This window comes from Apium graveolens, chromosome 4, assembly GCF_009905375.1.
Source record: "Apium graveolens cultivar Ventura chromosome 4, ASM990537v1, whole genome shotgun sequence".
Classification (NCBI taxonomy): domain Eukaryota; kingdom Viridiplantae; phylum Streptophyta; class Magnoliopsida; order Apiales; family Apiaceae; genus Apium; species Apium graveolens.
In genome coordinates, this window is record NC_133650.1 from 91,668,834 (window position 1) to 91,689,739 (window position 20,906).

Genomic DNA, 20,906 nt, shown 5'->3' on the forward strand with positions numbered 1-20,906 from the left:
CGTCCCGCGTCTTCCCGTTGATGTTGTAGCTGCTATAGCTGCAGAGGTAGATCTATTGTAGATCAGACCATCTACTTTTGAGAATCAATTATGTATAATTATAACTTGTGGCAGATAATGGCAATTAACTGTAAATTTATCAAGTAATCATTTTGGGTTGTAATAACTTTTAAATTGTGGATTCAAAGACTTGTGGTTATTTTTGGATGTTCATCTCTGAGACTATAACGTGTGGTGTGTGTGTTTATTGTGGGGTCACAATACAGAGTAGTTGAGTAATTATTAAGATTGGGTGTTATTAAGGGAAATGGAACTCGTGACTACCCGGATCCCCGACCCCGGATCTGGGGGTGTTACACATCCTCACAAGTGTTTCACTCCACTCAGAGCTCCAGAAGTCCAACAATGAATGTACCTGCAAGAAAATCCTTTTCATAGAAAAGTTGCCTTCCATCTTCAAGGATGAAAACTCTCAGTCAAGAGATTCAGAAATATTCCTTCTGAGAGGCGAAATTAGGATTTAATAAAGTGGCAGAATTCCTGATATCCCTCAACTTCTATGAAGAAGTATACCTTATAAACTCGTCAGTTGATATATGAGTCCTCATTTACAAGTTTCTATTTTGACTTAGTCAAAATCATATCCATATTTGAATTCTGGGAAGATAACCAGTGATCAATGATATGCCATTAGGGATCAATGATTTCTTCTTATGTTACTTAGACATGAATCAGAGATAATGGTCTTAGGATAAACCAGAGTACCAGAATCTCATCAGAGTTAGAATCCATATGGATCTCAGATTCAATCAAAATTGTGACGCCCTCCAAACCCGGGTCAGAAGTTTGGGGTCCACAACACAAATACAATATATCAACCTGTATATGAAATATTAATTGCAATGACCCTGCTTTATGTAAACATGGATTGTAATAGGTTTAAGTATGAAAATAAGCCACAACCTTAATTTTTATTACAACGTACCAAATCCCAACTAATTTAACTTATAACTGATAATAAAATTATTCTTACAATCTTACTATCTCACTACCGCCACAAGCTTCTGCTAGCTCGATCCAACTCAATCTGGAATCCTAGCTCGTACATTGAACTGGGAAACCTCGCTATCAACCGTATCCCTTTTAACTGTAGAATACATAAATAGATTCGCACGAGTGAGCTAACTAGCTCAGCAAGTCATAATAACGATATCTGAGGTTAAACAATGATCAAGTGAAATGATTCAGATGAATCAAGTTTCTTTTTAACTAATCATTAGAATTGGATATTCATTTTAAGTTTTAAAACCAAGGTTAGGCTGCTGATCAGTCACGCACTAACCCCGAGCAAAGCACACAACACTGCTCTAATTACTGGATCCAAGGCACACATTGGCCTAACTTGACCATTGGTATGGTCTGACCACGAATCTGGTCCACATATATAAAAACTATACAATCCTAAAGCAGTTCAATATGATAAACAATATAATTCGATAACACATGATCATAATCAATGATGATTAAACATTTGAATAAAATGTAAGGAAACTCATGGATATCACAAGGGTATATCAGGGTATGTAAAAGAAACGACTTTCAATCTGTGAAAGAATCAGGTATTAGACAAGTAGAGATTTTTCGAGGTATAGTTTTTTTTTGATATTATAAAGAATGGCTAGAGTATAAAAGTTTCTGTGTTTCCAAACAATTTTCTTCCAGTGTTTGGTAGTTATACATTTGGGGAGTAGTATCATATTTGTGTGATTTGATATCTGAGGATCAACATAGGATGGTTTATAAAGAATAAGGCTTACGGCTCAAGATTAAGAAAATCAGGGTTCAAGGTTTAATAGTTTAAAGCGTTTGAATATAAAACAAGAGTTATTTTGAATAATAGCGACATGTTATGAAACAGTTCGAAAACATTGGTAATATATCTTGAAGAAAAGTTCAGAAATACCTGCCTTACAGGGCTTTATAACCATTACTGACCGACTCTGAGCCGACTCTGCCGCTCAGACTTTATCGTCCCATCACTAGTCCATATTAGATTTGACTTCAACACTCAGGTTTTTCTGTTGAAACTCTACTGAGCTCGTCGACTGACTACTAGGTCATCTCTAGTCCATCGTTAACTTCCAGGTTTCTGATTATAACCTACAGGGTTGAAATACCCTATGTTAGATGTCTAGGTATGCTCGACATATCCTCGATACTAATTCTTACCCAACGATATTTAAACTCGACTCGTAATTATGAATATTATAACAACACACGTAACAAATAGGGTTCACAATCTCGAAGATCAGTTCGGTGTTCATTTTCGGAAAATATATATACTCTTTATTTTATGAAATCAGGGTTATCGATTTGGCAAAATATTTCATTATATTGTACAACCAAGTTTCGTATATAAAACATACACATATACATATATAGTTTCTCGACGTCCCGATATTCATCAGATACGTTACTGAATTTACGGAGTTCAATTTTCTGGAAATCGGACAGCATTCCCTTTGTTTATCGGACTACCCGTCAACACATCATCGACGTTAATACACAGCAATCCACAATAATCCAGAATCACAATCCTACCGAATCACAACCAAAACAAGCAATCCAGTTATGCATCTCAATCCTCGATACAAATGCTATGTTTTAATTAAATATCTTCATTCTGAAAATAAATTTACAACTTAAATTTATTTGTTTTATAAAAATAGGACTCAGATCAAAATCATCACTGTCCACCGTCGGCTGAGCCTCGACGGTAAAATTCGCGGGTACTCGATACTTCGGGTTTCTGACGTGAATTTCTCCGGTTAAAATCTCAGAATAATAATAATATTCAAAGAAAATCAAGAACAGTTCATCAAAATTTTATCCACAATTAACTGAATAATTCGAACCAATACTTCAAATTCTCAGAACAATTCAAAAAATCAATTCACAGCCATACTCAATCAACTTACACACACATATGGTTGTGTGTATATGTTTACCGAACATACAGTGATGAAACCGAAGCAACAGGGTAACCACGCGTATATCACACGCACGCCGGCCACCTCGCCGGAGATGAACACGGCGGCGGCCGGAAAGTAACAAGAACCGTAACACAACAAGGCAACAAAGCTATACACACATATATACATCTTCTTATATATATATGCATAACCTAGCAAATTAACCAGAACCACCCACCTTACCGGTCAGAGCGGCGACAACGGTAACGGAAAACAGGGCCGGGGGAAAGAACACAAAAGAGAGGGAGAGAAACAAAATCAGAGATATAGAACAGGGGTTGATCGAAAGAGAAAAAAGATTTACAGGGAAGGCTTGAGAAAAATTCACAGAAAATTTGCGAGAAACCCCCCTCGAGCACAGGGGTTTTCTGTTGATTAATTAGCCAAACACAGTTTCCCACGTGTCTGCCTGGTTTCTAAAAATTAGACACGTATCCTGGTTTCTACTGTAGTCTCAGATTTTGTTCGTATTTTACAAAACTAACGAACCAACTTATAAATAAAAATTAACCTGAAACCTCAAAATTTAGTTGTAAAATATTACAAATATCCCGGAGTTAATAAAAATATAGATTTTGTGGTTTTTAAACAATTTCTAAAATGCTCTTTGTACCCGCTTTTATCAATTAAACGCATCAACGCGCGGGTAAAATTAATCATGATAATTCCCAAAATAATTTTAAAATTCTTAGAATATTCCAAACTTAAATAAATATGAGTTTCATAATTTTTGAAGAATTCTGGAATTAAATACAGATTTTACAAGTAAATATAATCAGAAAATCACACAGGTTTAAATAATTTATGAAATATTGATTTCTAAATTTTATAAAATCCCAAAAATAACTATTGGAATTATAAAATCTTAAAACTAATTTTAGAGACAATCCAAATATTTACGAATTTAAAACTACAATAAAATCACCTTTAAAAATAAAACAAAATAATATTATCAATTTTTAACTACACATTCCAATCCTTTACACCAATAAATCACCGACAAATAGTATATATTCACACACTGCTGCCAAAACCAAGACACATATTTTATTTAATTAATACCTCCACAATTACATATTTAAATAATTCAAAAATACACTAGTCATTATATCCTTCCCCCTTAAAAAGATTATGTCCTCAGAATCTGGTCTAACTACACAAGTGAGGATATTTGTCAAGCATATCTGACTCTAGTTTTCAAGTAGACTCTTCTACTCGAGGATTTCAAACGTACTTTCTATAGATATACACTCATTTTCAATGACTCGCCTTTAACGAGCAAGAATTTAGATCGATTACTATATACAAAATAAACTTGGACAAGAGCCCATTGGCTCCTAACCACTCACTTAATTCAAATCAGATACTTATCGCTTTAACATTAACAGGCTAAACACGCTATATGTGCACACTGTTGTGACGGTAACGTCAACTCATGAATAACTTTATCTATATTTATCAATACTTCGAATGGTTCATAAATTTTAGGACTTAGCTTGTCCCTTCTACTCAAACTTATCCAGTCTCTTTCAAGAAGAAACTTACACTAACACTACTGGACCTATTTCTATACTCGTTTTCTCTCTCGATTCAATTTCACCTTCTTTCCTTGTCCACTCCGAACTGCTTCCATCAATATCACTACGCTTTTGGTGTGCTGAATTTAACTTAGAATTTGATAACTTTCTTTCTCCCATTTTATCTCAATAAAACTAGGGACCTACACTTGCGTTCACATGAAGCTTGGTAAAGTGGCATTCCAAAGTTGACATTACTGATAAATGATCATTCCAATGTTTCCTTAAAACTCAACCTCTCAACATATCTTACAATTCCTGAACCATTTCCGTACTTTGGCTCTTCATTTAAGGATGATAGGCGGTGCTCATTTTCAACTTGGTTTCTAAACATTTAAACATCTTTTACTCTTTCCCGCCAGTTAAGGCTGAAAAGTAATCTCATATATTCACTTATTATCACCTTCAGGTATTTGAACTTTATATTCCACTCTTTCCAATTCGTTTATTAACTCCTCGGTGGTCTTGATTACATCCAATCCTTTCTGTGGATTAATTCAGAATCTTTTATTAACCTTAGTCAAAACTTTATTCTTGAAGACTCAACATGCAGTTGCTTTCCTTCTGATCTTTGGAGAAAAATCCTTGGGCATTCTACACAGACTTTCTTATTCCTTGAATAGTTGAGGATGTTATTAATAAATACAATTTTCTAATTCAAGTACTCCTTATACACCACGTTCCTTATTTCCTTATAGTCACCTGATACACTTGTTATTTCACGTAATATCACCAAAGCTTTCAATGCTCTTAACTCACTTTAATCGTAATCTCTGATATGTTCTCAGGTCGGGTCTTAAGTTAATCCTCGAGACATAACACACTTCTTGGATTAGGTCTCAAAGGTATTCAATCTTTATAGGGGTCACTTATGCTTATTCGTTATTTTATTGAACTCCTGCTAACCAGTACATAATCTCATAATTTCATTCTTTTTTTTTCTAACAACACCACTGATACATTTTACGATTTGCTTATTGTAAAACCACTCCTTGGTCTGCCTTGGTCTGCCTTGATCACTAGGCCTCCGATACTTCACCTTAATTCTTTGACATGTTCAACACTTCCCAATCTATTTTGAAATTCCCTTCTTATATCTGGTTATCACTATTTTTCTTTAAGTTTCTATATATCTTGGCATTTCTTCAATAGATTAAATACTCGATATTGTGAATTCCCTATGGGATCTCATTTCTTAATTCTTCTACTTGTAGCATCCAAGTGCTGGAAGAAAATCGGGGAATATCGTGATCGTTCTTCTGGGTGCATAAATTTTCTCTTAGTAACTGTTAACACCGTGATCCATTATGTTCTCTTGATATCTTATCTTTCCCTTCACAACTTCAACTGAAAGGTCATACTATCCATCCTTGTTCCTTTTAGATTATGAACTTTAGCTTTCCATTCCAATCTCCAGAATTCTATAGTTAATTCTTCTGGTGCAGTCTCTATGTTCGTTCTCTCCTTTTTGCTTATCGTTTTCCACTACATTAGCTTTTCCCCGTGAATACTTCAAACTCTTATGGTCTGTATAGATCCTACACATTTCTCCATACATATCATGTTTTCCAATCTCTCAAAATAATTATTATTACTGTTAGTCCCAATTATGAGTGGGATACTTCTACTCATAAGGTTTCGGTTGTCTGAGTGCATATATAATAATTTATTATACCGCATCAACACACATCCTACTCCCTTATGAGAAGCATCACGATAAACTACCAAATCTCCTTGATATCTTCAAAGTGATAAAGTAGGTACTATAACCATACCTTCATTTAACTCTACAAAACTTTCTTCACCCTTCTCCATTTCATACTCATTTATTTCTTTTCCTTATTAGCTTCATCAAAGGTATGCAACTTTCAAGAAATCTTGTACAAATTTTCAGTATAGCCGGTCCATGGTAAAACTTCTTACTTTTGTTGGTGCTTTTGGCCTTTCTTTATTCATGGTGACTTTAATTTCTACTGGATCTCCTCTAATCTCTTCCTCACTAATTATTTACGCTTTCTATCATCAAAACTTTCACCTTGCAACTTTACATACAACTTCTTTCTTCTCCGACTCCTTCGTTGTCATTAAATATTTCGCATGGTCCTCCATTGACTTTAAGTAACACAAATACAACCTATCCAGATATTCCTTAAAGATTCTGTCCATCAAGTTCAATTATTATGGGTATATTGGTTGATCCAAATGACAATACGAGAGCAGTACTTAGTTCTGAAAATTGTCTTTGATAAATCCATAGGTTTAATCTTTAATTGGTGAAATACCAAGTTTTAAATTAGTCTTATAAAAGTACTTTGCTTCCTTCGTTTGATCAAACAAATCATTGGGTCAAGGTAACAGATACTTGCTTTTGATAGTAAACTGGGTGAGCTTTCGCTAGTCGACGCATAATCTCATACTTCCATTTTCTTATTAACAATTAGTATTGGTGCACCTTATAGGATATGCTGGGTCTAATCGCTTCTTCTTCGAATATCTCTTGCGTCTACTTTGCTAACTTCCTCATTTTAACTGGTGCCATTTTGGGTAAGGCCGTAGTCACTGGCTTCGTCTCAGGCGCTAAGTCAATCGCGAGCTTCCTTTCTCTATCGAGAAGAAATGTCGATAACTCATCTAAAACATATCTTAAAACTCCTTAATTGCTATTAAATCTTCAAATTTTGTTTGCTTCTGACTTTTATGTATCCCATAATCACCATAATACTCATATCTTGATCATCATAATCATCATTAACAAATTCTTTACCTTCTTTCATCTTCTGAACCTCCTCACCTTCTCATTTGGCATCCTCAGAATTATCTTTTCTCCACGAAGGTCTGTCTGGACATCACGCTTTAGTAGTCAATCCAGTCCTTAGAATAATATCAAATCCTCTTATCCTTCAGGATATCAATTCTACATAACTTATTGCCAGGAATCTCAATTTCACCATTGGTACTCACTTATTTAACAACTACACGTTCTTGACTTGCTAGTCTTTTAATCACAATCTTATCAATTCAATAGGGTAATTCATCTTATCAACAAAACTTTGAGAGATAAACAATTAAGTTTCTCTCACATCTTTTAATACTTTAACGCTTAAGGTATTCACCATAATCATTCACGTCATCACGTCCGTATTCTGAATAACATATTTTACAGACAACTCGTAAACTCTCATTCACGTCCGTATTCTGAATAACATATTTTACAGACAACTCGTAAACTCTCATTCTCGGAGACGCATTCCTTATTGGAGTAAATTCCCTTGGCTCTTAGTGGATCCTTTACCGGGGCTAGTGATTGCAATCCTTGCCATATGCCCTTGTTTCCTTTCCATGTATGAGAGGTAGATGAGACTTTGCCCGCTGGGTGTATAATACGTTGACTCTTATTTGAAAAGCTCTCGCAAAGAACAACGGTACAACGAAATAACTAGAAGGATTCACAATTTTAATAAACTTAGAGTTGAAAAGAAAGAAGAAGTAATGATTTGAATATGAATGAGACAACCACATTGGTACTTAAGATGGCCAGTCTTTCATACCGTATGGCATACAACACATGATTAGGTGGCGTCCCACCCGACTCTTCGTCATTCTGACAAAGTGTCTCATCATAACACTGTTTGTCCCAATCAGAAAGCAAAACTTGAGGGGAACAATTAAATTTGAAAGGAATGCAAAATCCTCCATGTTGATATCACCAGAAAGAATTTATTAAGAAAAGGAGTTCATACATTTTTAGGAATTAAAAAGGAATATACGCTGTAATGTTGAGGACAAGGATGATACCATTGGTCACCATCCACATTTCACTTGTATACATCTTTCGAGTTTGATCGATCATATCCCAACTGTGTCATATAACAACTTTAGAAGTATACTAAATAGCCTTCGCAATTAAGCATTATGGTAGATTTTTACTTGTTAAGTCTTGCGTTTGTAACGCCGCACCTACACGTATAATACTTTAATAATTTGATCATAATGGTGTTCTTATCAGATAACTTTGAGTTTCCTCTTTTTAATTTAGAATAACCATGAATCATTCAACATAGCGATCTTTTTATTAGTAATATTCTTCTTTTAGAAAAGTCTGGAAATCTTCCCAATCTTCTTCGGTCATGCTCAGGCTTCCTTTAAATCAATGAATTCTTCGAACTCTGATTATCCCGGTAATTGGATGAATAGTTACTCCGTACGCTGGTTCTGTTGTTAATCTTATCAGATAATACTTGCACCTTGCTGTTAGGAATAATTAACTTCTTCATAATCACAGGTTATCTCGTTCTCCGAATTAATAATACTGAGTCTGAAACAGCATCCTTCCAGGTAATCTGGGTCTTTTAACAAACAAGAAACTCAAGTAGTAACTTAACAACCAAGGTTTAAAACTTATTTTATTCAAAAAGACTTTTAGAAATTTTGTAAGGAAAAATCTTTTTCGAAAACTTGTTAAAAATTTTGAAAATCATAAATCTGGTTGTCCTTACTATACGAGTTGGTTGTTGTCCTTCCGACCTATAACATGGTACCAAATTAAAGAAACAATCACATAAAGGTCCGTTCACTTTGATCTACCTTTTCTCCTTATCGAGTCCATTTGCCTTCCTTAATCGACGAAAACTTCAATTATAGTTGCATGTTACCTTATTCGTAGCTTCACATCAACGCTCCCATAATGGTAATACTTCCATCATCAACTTTGCAATCGTTAAGGGGGAACAGACTATTCAATAGTCAACAAATCTATTTTATAGAATCAAAATTTGCTCATATCACATTACTACTTTACATATCGCATTTATCATAGCACCATCATTTAATTCCACCAAAAATTCCAAATTTATACCTTTCTCCCTAACTCTTTCAAAATTCATCTAATTCATCCCATAATTATTCACGGGTGGCTTAGTCACTAATGGCTTCTTTTAACCTGATCACAGCTATCCTCTGAAACACTTAAATCTTCTCTCTAAACTTCTTCTCACCTTTATTTATATCTCAAGCGCTTACCATTTACTGTAGCTCTCGAATCCATCCTCGTAGGTACAGTCGCTTCATAGGACAAGTTCTAAACTGGAGGTATAGAACAGGATATAAGGTAAACTAAAAAGATACACTCACAGCCGAACGTCTCGTGAAACAAGAATAAACAGATGGAGGTTCTTTAATAGGTAGTCTCATATCAAGAGGTGGAAAAGTAGCGCAGAATAGCTTGAAGAAGTGCAACCGTTATAACAAAAGGTAATGCCCTTAATACTGGTGGAGGAACAAGGTGCAAATCAAATCTGAGAGAAGATGACGATCCTCGGACGGAAAGCTCCAAACGATCAAACGACATCGGGAAATCAGGATCTGCCCAATCGTTTGATCGTTTGGAGACCCACTATACAATCGCACTCAGCCTCACAACGTCTTATCTTTCTATTTTTTATTCCTAATCCTAACCCTCTACCCAATCCCGATAATCTAGGCTTTTTTCAGTGACTTATAACCTGTAGCTCTGATACCAACCTGTGACGCCCTCCAAACCCGGGTCAGAAGTTTGGGGTCCACAACACAAATACAATATATCAACCTGTATATGAAATATTAATTGCAATGACCCTTCTTTATATAACCATGGATCGCAACAGGTTTAAGTATGAAAACAAGCCACAACCTTAATTTTTATTACAATGTACCAAATCCCAACTAATTTAACTTACAACTGATAATAAAATTATTCTTACAATCTTACTATCTCACTGCCGCCATAAGCTTCTGCTAGCTCGATCCAACTCAATCTGGAATCCTAGCTCGTACATTAAACTGGGAAACCTCGCTATCAACCGTATCCCTTTTAACTGTAGAATACATAAAAAGATTCGCAAGAGTGAGCTAACTAGCTCAGCAAGTCATAATAACGATATCTGAGGTTAAACAATGATCAAGTGAAATGATTCAGATGAATCAAGTTTCTTTTTAACTAATCATTAGAATTGGATATTCATTTTAAGTTTTAAAACCAAGGTTAGGCTGCTGATCAGTCACGCACTAACCCCGAGCAAAGCACACAGCACTGCTCTAATTACTGGATTCAAGGCACACATTGGCCTAACTTGACCATTGGTATGGTCTGACCACGAATCTGGTCCACATATATAAAAACTATCCAATCCTAAAGCAGTTCAATATAATAAACAATATAATTTGATAACACAGGATCATAATCAATGATGATTAAACATTTGAATAAAATGTAAGGAAACTCATGGATATCACAAGGGTATATCAGGGTATGTAAAAGAAATGACTTTCAATCTGTAAAAGAATTAGGTATTAGACAAGTAGTGATTTTTCGAGGTATAGTTTTTTTTTATGTTATAAAGAATGGCTGGAGTATAAAAGTTTCTGTGTTTTCAAACAATTTTCTTCCAGTGTTTGGTGTTTGGTAGTTATACATTTGGGGAGTAGTATCATATTTGTGTGATTTGGTATCTGAGGATCAACATAGGATGGTTTACAAAGAATAAGGCTTACGTCTCGAGATTAAGAAAATCAGGGTTCAAGGCTTAATAGTTTAAAGCGTTTACAATATAAAACAGGAGTTATTTTGAATAATAGCGACATGTTATGAAACAGTTCGAAAACATTGGTAATATATCTTGAAGAAAAGTTCAGAAATACTTGCCATATAGGGCTTTATAACCATTACTGACCGACTCTGAGCCGACTCTGCCGCTCAGACTTTATCGTCCCATCACTAGTCCATATTAGATTCGACTTCGACACTCAGGTTTTTCTGTTGAAACTCTACTGAGCTCGTCGACTGACTACTAGGTCATCTCTAATCCATCGTTCACTTCCAGGTTTCTGATTATAACCTACAGGGTTGAAATACCCTATGTTAGATGTCTAGGTATGCTTGACATATCCTCGTTACTAATTCTTACCCAACGATATTCAAACTCGACTCGTAATTATGAATATTATAACAACACACGTAACATATAGGGTTCACAATCTCGAAGATCGGTTCGGTGTTCATTTTCATAAAATATATATACTCTTTATTTTACGAAATCAGGGTTATCGATTTGGAAAAATATTTCATTACATTGTACAACCAAGTTTCGTATATAAAATATACACATATACATATATAGTTTCTCGACGTCCCGATATTCATCGGATACGTTCCTGATATTACGGAGTTCGATTTTCTGGAAATCGGACAACATTCCCTTTGTTTATCGGACTACCCGTCAACACATCATCGACGTCAATACACAACAATCCATAATAATCCAGAATCACAATCCTACCGAATCACAACCAAAACAAGCAATCCAGTTATGCATCTCAATCCTCGATACAAACGCTATGTTTTAATTAAATATCTTCATTCTGATAATAAATTTACAACTTAAATTTATTTGTTTTATAAAAATAGGACTCAGATCAAAATCATCACTGTCCACTGTCGGCTCGCCGAGGCTCATCGCCGACGGCGGTAAAATTCGCGGGTACTCGATACTTCGGGTTTCCAACACGAATTTCGCCGATTAAAATCTCAGAATAATAATAATATTCAAAGAGAATCAATAACAGTTCATCAAAATTTTTTCCACAATTAACTGAATAATTCGAACCAATACTTCAAATTCTCAGAACAATTTAAATAATCAATTCACAGCCATACTCAATCAACTTACACACACGTATGGTTGTGTGTATATGTTTACCAGAACAGACAGTGATGAAACCGAAGCAATAGGGTAACCGCGCGTATATCACACGCACGCCGGCCACCTCGCCGGAGATGAACATGGCGGCGGCCGGAAAGTAACAAGACCGTAACACAACAAGGAAACACAGCAATACAAACATATATACATCTGCTTATATATATATGTATAACCTAGAAAATTAACCGGAACCACCCACCTTACCGGTCGGAGCGGCGGCAACGGTACCGGAAAACAGGGCCGGGGGAAAGAACACAAAAGAGAGGGAGAGAAACAAAATCAGAGATATAGAACAGGGGTTGATCGAAAGAGAGAAAACATTTCCAGGGAAGGCTTGAGAAAAATTCACAGAACATTCACGAGAAACCCCCCTCGAGTACAGGGATTTTCTGTTGATTAATTAGCCAAACACAGCTTCCCACGTGTCTGCCTGGTTTCTAAAAATTAGACACGTATCATGGTTTCTACTATAGTCTCAGATTTTGTTCGTATTTTACAAAACTAACGAACCAACTTATAAATAAAAATTAGCCCGAAACCTCAAAATTTAGTTGTAAAATATTACAAATATCCCGGAGTTAATAAAAATATAGATTTTGTGGTTTTTAAACAATTTCTAAAATGCTTTCTGTACCCGCTTTTATCAATTAAACGCATCAACACGCGGGTAAAATTAATCCTGAAAATTCTTAAAATAATTTTAAAATTCTTAGAATATTCCAAACTTAAATAAATATGAGTTTCATAATTTTTAAAGAATTTTGGAATTAAATACAGATTTTACAAGTAAATATAATCAGAAAATTACACAGGGTTAAATAATTTATGAAATATTGATTTCTAAATTTTATAAAATCCCAAAAATAACTATTAGAATTATAAAATCTTAAAACTAATTTTAGAGACAATCCAAATATTTACGGATTTAAAACTACAATAAATCACCTTTAAAAATAAAACAAAACAATATTATCAATTTTTAACTACACATTCCAATCCTTTACACCAATCAATCACCGACAAATAGTATATATTCACACACTGCTGCCAAAACCAAGACACATATTTTATTTAATTAATACCTCTACAATTACATATTTAAATAATTCAAAAATACACGAGTCATTATAAAAATTAAATCTCAAGTTCTATCAGTGACCTTGAGATGGTTTGATAAACTTGCTCCGTCAAAACCTTCCTTGTGTGTGAAACTCACACGTGCATTGAAATATTTGAGGTAAGGTAGTGACTCTCATTCAGATACCCTGGCTGATAGGCGAATTTTCAATAGAAATACAATCTGTTGAGAGACTGCTTCTAGTAACAGTTTCAGTGCCTTTTTCAGCTTTACATTCTTTTGAGAGAATATAAATGGGCTTTACAGTTATCTCAGGATTTGAATACTCCACTACTTTGTGAGAGACAGAGCTGTAAGGTTGACCTTTCCTTCCTTATGTGGTGCTGCTTGGCACTATCTCCCTCACTCAACTCAACTCCAGTTATCAAGGTTCAGAATGCAACTGATCATGTGGTTTTCATGTATCAGAGCAAAAGCTTTGGATAAATTCTGTTTGAGGAGTGTTTGGTTCTATGACTTTGGTCAAAACCTATTGATTTGATAGGCTCATGGTCAGCTTCCTAAGCCACTGAGGGTAGTTATAAGTTTCAAAATACTAAGACTGGGCCTTAGGAATAATCCACAAAGTTTCAGAATGCTTAAGGATCAAGGAATGAAACCTTAGAAGTAACCACATAGAGCACAGGACATGATCTACTATCAGAGATCATTCAGTGTGTGATTGTGTGGTGTTTTAACTTGAAGTACATTCTGAAAGATTGGTCATACCTGAACTTTACCTTAGCTGCTTTCTGTGCTTGGATATTCAGCGCAATACTTAAATAGCAACAGAGTTAGTAGCAATGGTAAAGAGCATCATGTATTGATTTAGAATTGAGTAAGTAGAATAATTCTTTCTAGAGAATGTATCAGAGCCACATGGATGAAACATGTGATAAAGATGGAAGAAATACTTTACTCATTTTAGTTCTAAACCAATATCAAGGTTTATATAGCATATAGAAATCATATTTTGTCAAGTATTTTGTCAAGTATATTCACATGCATAAATATTTTATGTATTAGAGGAAGAGCGTGCATACATACAGGATAAATAGACATTATGATTTAAGATAATTAAACACAATTCATGCTAGGAATAAATTTATCTAAGATAGAGTGTTAGGTCCAATACAGAAAAGGGGTGCTAACCTATCTCAAGTACATACAAAGCTCCAGATAAACTAACTCAATTACCACATAACATGTAACATATAAGATCATGGTAATCAATTAGCATCAAAATCTCAAATCCAATTATCACTAAGCATACAAGCATACAAAACATGTGATAATCAATTTGCTTCAATCCATGGATAATGAATATAGGTAAATAAACTTTACAAGGCCTCAAAGCATCATCATAGGATTTGTAAAATTTATCCCAGTCAAATTACATAATATGTTAACTTCCATTTTTAAGTGGACAAGTTTAACATGCCAAGTTCACTAACCAACTTGCTAAAAGTAGCTTCATCAAGTGGCTTAGTGAAAATGTCTGCAATTTGATCAGCTTTGGGAACAAAAATTAGTTCCACAGCACCATTCACTATGTGCTCTCTTATGAAATGATACCTTATATCAATATGTTTGGTCCTCGAGTGCTGAACATGATTGTTTAAGATTGCTATGGCACTTATGTTGTCGCAGTAGATAGGAATATGATTTAACTCAAGTCCATAGTCTTGGAGTTGGCTTCTCATCTATAGAATTTGAGAACAGCAACTTCCAACAGCAATATACTCAGCCTCAGCAGTAGATGTAGAAACTGAATGTTGCTTCTTGCTAAACCAAGAAACCAATCTTCTTCCAAGAAACTGACAGCTTCCTGAAGTACTCTTTCGATCAATCTTACAACCAGCATAGTCAGAATCCGTATAGCTGATGAGATCAAAGCCCGTGTCTTTAGGATATTAGATACCCAGATTCGGTGTACCCTTCAAATACCTAAAGATCCTCTTGACAGCTATCAGATGTGACTCTTTCGGATCAGCTTGGAACCTCGCACACAAGCATGTTGCAAACATTATATCTGGACGACTTGCAGTCAAGTAGAGAATAGATCCAATCATGCCTCTATAGTGAGTGATGTCCACCTTTTTACCAGACTCATCTTGATCAAGTTTTGTGGCAGTTGCCATAGGAGTCTTGGCAGGTGTTGAATCTTCCATCTGATATTTCTTCAGAAGATCCCTGATGTACTTCATTTGACAAATGAAGATACCATCTGGCTTCTGGCTTACTTGAAGTCCGAGGAAGAAATTCAACTCACCTATCATGCTCATCTCATACTTACTCTGCATAAGCTTAGCAAACCTTGCATAAAGTGCCTCATTCGTAGACCCAAATATAATTTCATCAACATAAACTTGCACAAGTATGATATCATTTTTATGCTTTTTATGAAATAGAATCTTATCTATGACACCTCTAGTGAAACCATTCTCAAGTAGAAATTCAGAGAGAGTGTCATACCATGTTCTAGGCATTTGCTTTAGACCATAAAGAGCCTTGAAGAGAAGATACACAAAATCTTCAAACTCAGGGTCTGTGAAACCAGGAGGTTGCTCCACATAGAACTCTTCTTCAAGCTCACCATTCAGAAAAGCACTTTTCACATCCATCTGATAAACCTTGAAGTTTGAATATGCAGCAAATGCTAAGAACATTCTGATGGCTTCAAGTCTAGCCACTGGTGCAAAGGTCTCATCATAGTCAATGCCTTCTTCTTGAGAATAACCCTTAGCAACCAGTCTCGCCTTGTTCCTTGTTACAATTCCATCTTCATCCAGCTTGTTCATGAATACCCACTTAGTGCCAATAATAGATTTATCTTTTGGTCTGGGTACAAGCTTCCACACTTTCTGTCTTTCAAATTGATTGAGCTCATCTTGCATAGCAATCACCCAATCAGGATCTCCAAGAGCTTCATCTACTTTCTTTGGTTCCATTTGAGAAAGAAACCCAAAAATAGACATTCATTAGCAGTAGCTCTTCTCGTCTGAACTCTTGCTCCAGCATCACCAATAATGAGATCTTCAGGATGAGATCTACTCCACTTTACAGCTCTAGGAAGATTTGCCCTTGATGATTCAGCTTGATTAACATTCTGTTGAGTTCGACTAGCAGATCCTCTTTCTTGTTCTACTCCCCCTGAGTTGCTGCCATCTTGATCTGTAGAATCTGACACTTGAGGACTGTTTCCAGAAACTGTCTCACTATGCACAATTGTGTTACCACTATTGCCATTCATATCTGAACCATCTCCACCATTTCCATCAGAATCTGAATCACCATTATGATCATTGTGATGATCATCTCCATTGTTATCTCTATTTAGAACAAACTCAGGTTCGTCTTCATCATCAGAAAGATCTTCCACACTTAAGTGATCATTACTATCTTCCTTCTGAATACTCGGGAGCTTGGTGTCATCAAAAGTTACATTAAGGCTTTCCACAACTTTTCTGTCATCAATCATAAACACCCTGTATGCCTTAGACTCCAATGAATAGCCTAGGAAAATACCTTCTTCAGCTTTGGTATCAAATTTACCAAGATGCTCATGGTCCTTTAGCACATAGCATTTTTCTCCAAACACATGAAAGTAACTCACGGATGGTTTCTTGTTGGCCATTAACTCATATGGTATCTTTTCAAACATCTTGTTGATCAGGGTTCGATTCTGAGTATAACACGCAGTGCTAACAGCTTCAGCCCAGAAATACGTAGGAAGATTGGCTTCATTCAGCATTGCCCTTGCAGCCTCAACCAATGTACGATTCTTTCTTTCTACCACTCCATTCTGTTGAGGAGTCCTTGGTGCTGAATATTGTCTCGAGATGCCTTTCTCCACACAGAAATCATTTAACTTTGCATTTTTGAATTCTGTGCCATTATCTGATCTTATGCATCTTACAGGAACGCCAGCTTCTAACTCAATCATGTTGATGTGATCAATGATCATTTCAGCTGCTTCATTATTTGAATGTAAGAATAATACCCACGTGTATCTGGAATAGTCATCAACAATCACTAAGCAATATTTCTTTCTCGACATAGAAATTACATTTACTGGTCCAAACAAATCCATATGCAGAAGTTGTAAAGGCTCAGCAATGTCAGAAACTGTCTTCTTCTTATGTGATGCTCTCTTTGACTTTCCCTTCTCACATGCTTCACAAAGTCCTTCAGGACAAAATTCCATCTCGGGCAGACCTCTCACCAATTCCCTCTTAACCAAAGAATTCATGGTCTTGAATTTTAAGTGGGAGAGCTTCTTATGCCATAACCAACTATCGTATGGAGAAGCTTTACTATAGAAGCACATAACTTGACCATCCCCGGCAGAATTCTAGTCAGCTACAAACAAATCACCCTTTCTCACTCCATTGAGAGTAAGCTTCTCATTGTTCTGATTATAGATCAAACACCTCTCCTTCTTGAACAAAACTTCACAGCCTTTATCACAGAATTGGCTTATGCTGAGGAGATTATGCATCAGACCTTCAATCAGAGAAATATCTTCAATGATGACATTTCCAATTTCCAAACAGCCATATCCCGTTGTATAACCTTTGCTGTCATCTCCAAAGGTAACTTCAGGGCCAGCTTTCTCAACCACCTTTGATAGCAGGGCTCTATCTCCAGTCATATACCTCGAACATCCACTGTCCAGAATCCAAATGACCTTCTTCTGCTTAATGCCCTGAAAACAAAGGAGATTAAGTTTTCTTTGGTACCCAAACTAAGTTGGGTCCAGGGGACTTAGAAGCATTTGAATATTTAACATTCTGATTCACAGAATTGACAGCCTTAGTATGTTGTACATTGTCTTTGACTGTCCCTTTCTCACTTACAGAAGCACCAGCAGACTTGCTTCTGGGCTTGGTGACAGGTGCCTCTTTCCTAACCTTAGGAGGGCTGACAGTCTTAGACTTACCAGTGTGTGTGTGTACATGCTTATCATGATTATGCGATGAATTGTGCGAGTGTGTGGAATTAAGATAAGTGTTCACGAAATTAACAACACATGGCATGCAAACAGAATTATTGCACTTAGGAGATTTAGGCATGCTAGACATTTTATGCATATTAACATTCTTAACATTATCTACCTTAGCCTTCCTACAAGCATGAGTAAGATGACCAGCAGATCCACAATTGTTGCATAACTTTCTAGGGCCATTGCCTCCTATCCTGCCATTTCTATTCCTGCTTCTTTTAGTTTTGGAACTAAAACCTAGTCCAGCCTTAGATGTCTCGCTATCCGAGTCAACTGACTTACTAGATTCCTTTGCCTTTTTATCTTTTAATTCATTTAAGTCCTCAATAAGCAACTCATGTTCAATGAATAGTCTATCCTCATCAAAGGGATCAGAAGATGCTTTCTTGTACAAAGGTTCCTTAGCATTTTTCAGAACGTGTGGTGTATCAGGTGGATTATTTACCTTTTCAACTTTTTCATTTTCCACCACACGTTTCTTACTTGACTTTCTAAGCTCATCATAATCTAGCCCAATTCCAAGTTTACCACTTACAACTTGGCTAGATATGAGTTCCTTCGCAAGATTAGCAGAATTGGCATACGCTTGTAACTTAGCTTCTAATTCCTTTATCTTCTCATCTCTCTGAGTAATGGTCTCAACATGATTATTAGCCTTAAGTTCTAGATAGTGATGTTTTTGCCTAATGTCTTCAACATTAACTTTTTTAAGAACTAACTTATCAAGTTCTTCCTGTAGTTTCTTTACATTTTCTTTCAAGTCACCTACAGTACCATTAGCATTTTTCAAGGAGACTATACAGTGATAATAGCTCAGATTTATGGAGTTATATCTATCAATGCATGTTTTCTCAGTGCATTCAACTTTTATACTATCAAATGAAGATGCAGTAGGTATAGTGATAGACTTTCTAAAAGCAAGGCAGTGTTCATTCTCACATAGATTTTCAGTATGAAATGGGGGTGAGTAGGAGCAAATGATTACCTGTCTTGAAGAGTGTGGAGTGTCATCCATGAGTGCCAGATTTCCAAACTGCTCTTCCTCATCATCAGTATCATCCCAGCTTCTACCCTCAGCTAGGTAAGACTTCATTGGATACTTCTTCGAACCTCCAGAATCTTTCCTTTGATAAGCCTTTCCTTTATCTCTTGCCTGTTGACTCCTTCTACATTCAGTGGCAAAGTGTCCCATCTCTCCACAGTTGAAACTCTTGACATTCTTTCTATCCACCATCCCTGTCTTGTAGCCTGAGTCTGAATATGATGGAGATTTCTGACCCCTGTTGCTGCTACCAGATCCCCTGAAGGCTTGTTTCCTCCTGAATCTCAGATTTCCAAACATAACTGCCATGTTGGCCATGGTGGGATCCTTCATATCTTGCAACTCTTCTATTGTATAATAATCCCTTGGGTCTCTAGAGAGATTTCCATCATCAACTTCAGCATCATAAAGCACTTGATCATTTGTCTTTGGCTTTTCAGTATTTATGTCCAAGTCCTTGTGTTTACTAGCTACAAGAGCAGTTGTCTTCAGTAACTCAGCATTCTTCACGTCCACTTATTCACTTCCATATATAATCTTTTTATGTTCCAATTCCATTTCATGAGTATTCATCTTCCCATATAACTTGTCTAGAGACATAGTCTTGAAGTCCAAGCGCTCACGAACTGAATCTTCTTTACTTATGAGGTGAGTGGGCAATGTCAACATAAACTTCCTGTTTATCTCTTTCTGTTCATATCTCTTCCCATAGATGCTCAGTTCATTTATCAACTTGTTCAATCTTTCAAAGACCGAAGTCATGTTTTCGCCTGGGAGAGATTTGAATGCCTTGTACTGGGTAGTCAGAATATCAAGTCTGTTTTCTCTGACGTCTTCCGTTCCTTCCAATAACAACTCTATGGTTTGCCACATATGCTTAGCATTTTCACACGCAACAATTTGATGGCTCATGTCATCATCCATGGATTCCATCAACAAATGGTGTACCTTGGCATCCAGACTATCCAATTCAATATCCTTCTCAGTGTAGTCATCTGGATTCTTAGGAATTCTCTTCTCATCATCATTTGGATCCTCTATCTCAAATACAAATGGTCCTTTCTTGATGACCTTAATGTATCTGTGATCTGCAGCTATGAGATAAAGAAGCATCCTCTTCTTCAATAGATTGTAGTTTGCCTTATCGAATTTCGGAACCTTAAGGCCGCCAATCTTTTGAGAGCTCATTTTTACAGATCTGTAAAATTTTCACAATACGAGATCTCAAACTGCAACCATCCAATCAGTCACACAACACAACCAATCAACAGAAACCCAATCTACACAACCAGAAGCTATCCCAGTCTCCGTTCAACCAAAACCTAACACAAAACTTGCTAACCTAAAGGATATGATCCGTATATCGATCAACAAGCTCTGATACCAATTGTTAGGTC

At 36.0% G+C, this 20,906-nt stretch overlaps 1 protein-coding gene across 1 annotated transcript; it reads right to left on the reverse strand.

Annotated features, from left to right (window-relative positions):
• Positions 1–16,394: 16,394 nt before the first annotated feature.
• LOC141718736 (uncharacterized) lies at positions 16,395–20,697 on the reverse strand. The gene is made up of 3 exons (XM_074521120.1): positions 20,034–20,697; positions 18,292–19,979; positions 16,395–17,696 (listed from the first exon to the last, which is right to left on the reverse strand). The coding sequence occupies exons 1-3, from the start codon at positions 20,695–20,697 to the stop codon at positions 16,395–16,397; spliced, it is 3,654 nt and encodes a 1,217-aa protein (XP_074377221.1).
• Between the last annotated feature and the right edge of the window lie 209 nt (positions 20,698–20,906).

Excerpts from the sequence above, each read along its gene's own strand:
- LOC141718736 (XM_074521120.1), bottom strand. The coding sequence starts at position 20,697 with ATGAGCTCTCAAAAGATTGGCGGCCTTAAGGTTCCGAAATTCGATAAG. Across the intron at positions 19,980-20,033 it reads TAAAAAGATTATATATGGAA|CTAGTAAACACAAGGACTTG; the intron begins GTGAATAAGTGG and ends CTGCTCTTGTAG. Across the intron at positions 17,697-18,291 it reads AAGGGACAGTCAAAGACAAT|AGGGAATTGGTGAGAGGTCT; the intron begins GTACAACATACT and ends TCTTTGGTTAAG.